Source organism: Austrofundulus limnaeus, unplaced genomic scaffold (assembly GCF_001266775.1).
Source record: "Austrofundulus limnaeus strain Quisiro unplaced genomic scaffold, Austrofundulus_limnaeus-1.0 Scaffold10, whole genome shotgun sequence".
Lineage (NCBI taxonomy): Eukaryota > Metazoa > Chordata > Actinopteri > Cyprinodontiformes > Rivulidae > Austrofundulus > Austrofundulus limnaeus.
The window spans coordinates 3,837,147-3,843,407 of NW_013952412.1; the positions used below are offsets into that span (position 1 = coordinate 3,837,147).

Below are 6,261 nucleotides of genomic sequence, written 5' to 3' on the forward strand. Positions count from 1 at the left end.
TATATATATATACGGTATATAGATTGTGTGTGTGTGTGTTTCAGTTTTATAGACTGAAATTTAATAACCAATTGTGACATTTTAAAGAGCTTTGCTAGATGATAAAAAAATGTCTCTCAGGCACCTGGAGCTTCAAAGGCAACAAAACTCGTATTCAGGGCTTGAAATACACCAGGCACTTGACAACYGTTGTTAATCAGATAATGAAAGTCTCAGATTTACACAAGCACTCTTGTGGAGAAACAGCAATAAATTCTTTTCAATGACAGCATACAAGGGCGGGGAGAGAGGAGAGGTGGGATTTGGTACCAGGCGCTTGCCTTCCCAAACAGAATTACACATCCAAGCAATGTCTGTGGTGAAACACTCCATCAGCCATTTCCCCTCAGAAGATTATTTTGAGGTAGTGTAAAGCCTGATGAATGAAATCGAGTTTAAGTTCCCTTTTTGTAATTGCTAGAAAAGATACATAAAAGCATAACTTTCTGAGAATTATGACACAACATGATGTGTCTCCATAGTCTGTGAATCCCCCAAATAAACACATTTTCTTGACACWTAAACTGTGAGCAGTGGGGAATTAAAAACACCCCACAGAATCCTCACTCCAGGACKAACTCCACTCGCCGTCCAAACATTAGTAACCTGACTCCAAAGTTTTAAAGATGACCTCTTGCTCCATTTGCCCTGCTCACCTCAATCTCCGACTGATCTGACATCGTAACAATACACAGGATCCTCTCTGGCACAGAGGCCCAACACGTGCACTCATAGGTCAGTGGGCATGTGATGGAGGAGAGTTGCCCTCTGACACTGACAGTATCTATAAGTTAGCTTTGGGTCAGTACTTCTGAGGTGGTCCGCAAAGATGGAACACAGTTTAATCAGATAGCCTCTTCAGGGGAATCACCTCAGTAACTCAAGACAGCCACTGTTATTCTTCTAGAAAACTGACTGACATAGAGAGACAAGAAAAGAAAAGTGTTAAAGTAGAAGAAAGTGTGTGAGACCACTATCTCCTTTACCCTTTTGTTTGTGTTCAGGGTTGCAGGGATCTATGCTCATCTTCAGCGGCCACTGGGTACATGGTATGGACCAGTGTTTCCCAAAGTTGGGGTTGGGATCCAAAGTGGGGTCCCGAAACATCAAGGTGGGGTCCTGTTTAGATTTTCTAAATTAATTACATTTTTGCCTTAGTTGTTACAAAGGAGTGAGGTTAGTGTATTTAAAATGGACAAATGTAGTATAAAAATATTGTTACTATGCCCATGTTTAGTTGACCTGATACAAATGTTTATCATCCAAAAATAGCTGGGGGCACAGGTCTCTGCTACTGTTATTTTGTGGGTCAAAAGCTGAAAAGTTTGGGAACCATTGCACTTTGGTTCCCAAAGTTGCTTGGGACCCAATAATGGGTCATGAAGCACCTTGGATAATCTCCAGAAATCAATTTAAAGGGTAATAAAATAATTGCTGATGTAATATTTTCCCTATCACTATTACAAAAACACAAAATAAGTATAAATAAGTATTTATATTTGTGTATAAGCTGTTTGGATTGTCAAAAAGCCTGTGTTTTTAGGGTTATTAATGAAGTTTGTGTACTCAGACCAGTAATATTTGGGGTCACAAGTTTTTGCCATGGATATTTTGTGGGTCAGAAGACAAAAAGTTTGGGAACCAGTGGTATGGACACACTACTGAATGAAGTGCTATTTAGGACTGGAGGGAAAATAATATCTTGTGTTTTTGTGAGCTGAACTAATTGATCTGGTTCCTGAAAAAGTCAATTTCTCATCACTACATATTTTAAATTCACTTTAGTAAAAAAATAATTGCCAAGTAAAACTTGTGATTAAAACATGTTATTGATATGGTTAAATGTAATAAAGTAAATGCTATGGTTAAATGTAATAAAATAAAAGGAAGATTAAAAAATTAATTCGCCTATAAGTATAAAATACATACTTTGCAAGATATTTGTCAAAAATTCAGTTTTTGATTGCCTTTTTATTTTGAAATTCTTTGATTGTGGAACAGAGGCGCCACCGAGGGGCCAATGGTCAACCCTAATCAAATGTGGAGCTACACTACAAAAGTTAGTGGTAATGTTCAGTTTGAAACATAAACATTTCTCAGAAGGAACAGAAGTTGAATAAAGAGAACACTAATAAGCGTACTGTCGCTTTAAGAACGTGGCCCGGAAGTGAACGTGGGTTAACCGGCGTCGCTGTGCCATCTCTTCCGCTCAGATCTCATCTTTGGTGGGAGCGTGGATTTTACCATCTGGGCTCACTAAATCATCAAAAATGAGCGTTCCAGCATTTATCGATATAACAGAAGAAGACCAGGTTTGTCATACGTTAAAAAAACATTTTCACATTCTGCGAAATTTGTCTAGGAAAAAAAGGTTATTAATCCAGATAATTTAGCGTATTAGCTCGCTAATGCTAACCCCTTACTAGCTGCTGACTCTACTGTCAGTCAACGATTTGCTGAATCCGTGCGATTAGATTCTGGAAACAAATATACCTTTAAAGATGTGTRTTAGTTGATTTATATAAGTATAGTTAAAATATCTGTTGTCAGTTTATAGTGAAAAATGTTGGTGGTCCGCTGTGTTAATTAAACATACAGCGCTAGAGAGTAGCAGTGAATGCTAACCTTCTAGCTAACTACAYAAACAAATGGATAAATCAGTAACAATTAAAGTCTTCCAAAAGACATTAGAATAAGCATGGTGAACATAATCTTTGCAACATTTTTATACAACTGAGGCTCRCTTTAAGCTAAGTTTATACAAAGTTTACAGTTTTGGTAGTAAACTGCAGTGAATTACTTGTTTTGATGACATGTAAACTTTTATCTCTACTATTTGGTTTCTAGATTTATTCATAATATATCACATATCGAACTTGCTGTCCTTGTCCGTGTACATTTGGTGAGCTGTTTGGGTTAAATTTAACCCTAATATGAATAATTTCACATTGCAGGCTTCAGAGCTGAGAGCCTACATCAAGTCCAAGGGGGCTGAAATCTCTGAGGAGAACTCTGAAGGTGGACTTCATGTTGATCTAGCTCAGATCATTGAGGCATGCGATGTCTGCCTCAAAGATGACGATAAAGGTAGGTGATAAAGGATGCACCTGCATTGTTCACAAAACCTAAAATTAGGACAGTCAYAGATAATAAAGCTATTGTTTGTTAACAGTGTTTCATTAGTAATCAAAACAAACTGGTGTAAATGATAACATTTAGTACGAGTCAATTCAAGTTCATCTAGTTAGAACTATATAAAAATTCTTAAGGTGGCATCTAAATTAAATTATTTGAAAACAAAAGTATTGCAATGTCACCTGTTTTTGTTRAAAGGATCACGAAACAAATTTCTAYGCGGCGTACTGAAACCACCCCTAGTTGAATGCAGTTTGTCATCCTTTGCACTCACCTGTCCATGTCTCTGCAGATGTTGAGAGTGTAATGAACAGCATTGTGTCTTTGCTGTTGATCCTGGAGACAGAGAAACAGGAGGCTCTCATCGAGAGTCTCTGTGAGAAACTGGTCAAGTCTCGTGAAGGAGAGAGACCGTCGCTCAGATTGCAGCTGTAAGTTTTCTCTTTAAGTCTTTCAAAGCTAACAATTTGACAAAATAAATCTGTTTATATTTGATTGATTATTTTAATATTGTGGTTTCAGGCTGAGTAATCTGTTCCATGGCATGGATGAGAACACTCCAGTAAGGTACACTGTCTTCTGCAGCCTCATCAAGGTGGCAGCTGCCTGTAATGCCATTTCCTTCATCCCCACCGACCTTGATCAGGTTATCATCAACTTTATTTAAGATTAAATATGCCTATATAATTTATATTATTGGATTGATCTGCAGAGACGTTTCCAACCAAAGCCAACCCGGTTTTCAAATTAGGCATATTTCATATATTTTTATGCTTCTAAGCAGGTGCGTAAATGGATCGTTGACTGGAACYTGAACACAGAGAAGAAGCACACACTTCTGAGGCTGGTGTATGAAGCATTGGTTGACTGCAAAAAAAGGTGACTGCACTGAAGATCTGAAGTTCATACTTCAATATGAACACATGCAAATGTAATTTCTGCATGAATATCTTATTGTCTATTAATGCACTCATTGATGCTGTATGGTTTTATTTCTCTCTGGAATACTGGTGTGGTGACAAATACAGAGTTTCTTATGCATACACATAGGCATGTTTTTAACCTTTCCCCGTAACTGTTTCTTTTACAGCGAGCCTGCAGCAAAAGTGATGGTTGAGCTGCTGGGAAGTTACACAGAAGACAATGCTTCACAAGCTCGTGTTGATGCCCACAGGTGAATTTGACAGATTGGTTCATTTGTTATTGCTTTTTGAATCAGTGCTCCATATTTTCCCAAAGACTTATGGGTGTTTCCTCTCATGTAGATGCATTGTTCGTGCCCTCAAAGATCCCAACACCTTCCTGTTTGACCACCTGCTCACTCTGAAACCGGTCCGCTTTTTGGAAGGAGAACTTATCCATGATGTGAGTGTTGGAAGAAGCTCTTCTATAAAAAATATAAGCAAGAATTAATTGGGTTTTGTCAGTTTTTAATTTTATTTATTTTTATTTTTTGTTAAAATGCCCTAACTCAGCATAATGAAAAATAGATCATTCTTGATATACAGTACGTATACGCACAAACACACGTCTTTATTTGATACCATAAAACATGACCAGACCGCTGACTTGGCTCTTTACTGTAGTTATTCTTAGCTGCACAGCCTCAATATCATTATCGTGTTTAAACAGATACCACTCGACCAACCATTTCCTCTCCTGAAATAGAAGCACAAACAGCAACATGCAAGGAATCGATATTGGATGTTAATATTGGTCCGGTTTTATTTATCGGACCGATACCGATATGCTTAAAGAAAATGAGCAACATAGGCCGATACCGATGTTAATGCTGATGTGTCATGCATCCCTAATTTTAAGTTCTACTTGATGACTTTCAGTTTGCCTGTTTTTAATAACTTTTCTTTCTTCTTCATTCTACCTTTTCAGCTGTTAACCATCTTTGTGAGTGCAAAACTAGCAGCCTATGTTAAGTTCTACCAGAACAACAAAGACTTTATTGATTCCCTTGGTAAGTAGCTTTGAGTTGTTACTTTTATCTCTACAAACACAAGTACAGAAACTTGGATACAAGTGAATGAATAAGACCATCGTTGGGTGCAGCTGTTACATGATGGATGCATTGCTTCCCTGTGTAACTGAGAGTCTCCTTGTCTGAGGAGTTGGTGTTTACTTGTGCTGTGTTGACACTGTACAAGAATGTTTATGTCAGCAGTATTTTTCTCACCACCTAAAAATGAGATTAAATTAAAACATGCAGTGTGGACTCTCAAAATAGACGATACAAAGAGCTGTTTGTGTTAACGGGTAGAATCCCTGACTGCTCCTAAATGTAGAAGTCATTATTACAGTGGGAAACTCCCTGAGCGCAGGGTAATTGACTGTGACTGTTCTGTGCTCACTGATCCCGTCGCATCGCTTTGCAGGCCTTTCTCATGAGCAAAACATGGCTAAGATGCGTCTGCTGACGTTCATGGGCATGGCAGTGGAATTCAAGGAGATCTCCTTTGACACCATCCAGCAGGAACTGCAGATCGGAGCTGATGACGTTGAGGCTTTTGTTATTGATGGTAGGTAAAAATACATCCAAATTTTTTAACTCTTCAAACGCACAACAAAGACGGTCACAAGAGAACCAGCAAAGAGAATAATGATTGAGCTGTATCTACAAATGTAACTTGTAACTACATGTTGCAAGTAGAAAACATTTTTATTAGCTCTGTACAGAGCAAAGTTTTCTCTGCTTATACCCATCTCAGGTGGACAGAATAAAACTGCTACATTTGATTTATTGCAAAAGGTGCTGATACCAGTGTACCAGAATCCTGCAAATTATAGTGAGAGGTCCTCCTRACCACATTTCTACACTGAACATTAGGCAATATATTTTAGCCAATAAAAGCTGAGGAGCAGCACACAGGAACAAAAGTACAGATTTGCTTCTGCCCTGGAGATGATTCTTGGCACATCAGTTCTCCTATTCTGTACAGACTACAAGCTCCCCCTACTGTTGCTGCATCTCATACAGGTTTAAACTTAAAGCCATTATCAGTCAGTCATTTTTATTTAATCAGGACAGCGTGCAATTAAAACAAATGTAGCTAATATACATCTGTAGTCCTAATA

General features: G+C 38.1%; 1 protein-coding gene across 2 annotated transcripts in view; it reads left to right on the top strand.

Moving 5' to 3' along the window:
- The first annotated feature begins 2,243 nt into the window (after positions 1-2,243).
- Positions 2,244-6,261, top strand: part of eif3m (eukaryotic translation initiation factor 3, subunit M) — a 7,349-nt gene continuing 3,331 nt past the window's right edge. Inside the window, exons 1-9 of one of the 2 annotated variants that reach the window (XM_014001883.1) lie at positions 2,244-2,351; positions 2,994-3,126; positions 3,467-3,605; positions 3,697-3,820; positions 3,956-4,053; positions 4,265-4,348; positions 4,440-4,539; positions 5,065-5,146; positions 5,562-5,705. In XM_014001883.1, the coding sequence (XP_013857337.1) occupies positions 2,310-2,351; positions 2,994-3,126; positions 3,467-3,605; positions 3,697-3,820; positions 3,956-4,053; positions 4,265-4,348; positions 4,440-4,539; positions 5,065-5,146; positions 5,562-5,705 (946 nt within the window). In that variant the 5' untranslated portion in view covers positions 2,244-2,309. The remainder of the gene's footprint in view (positions 2,352-2,993; positions 3,127-3,466; positions 3,606-3,696; positions 3,821-3,955; positions 4,054-4,264; positions 4,349-4,439; positions 4,540-5,064; positions 5,147-5,561; positions 5,706-6,261) is intronic. The other variant, XM_014001884.1, reaches the window with a different exon arrangement.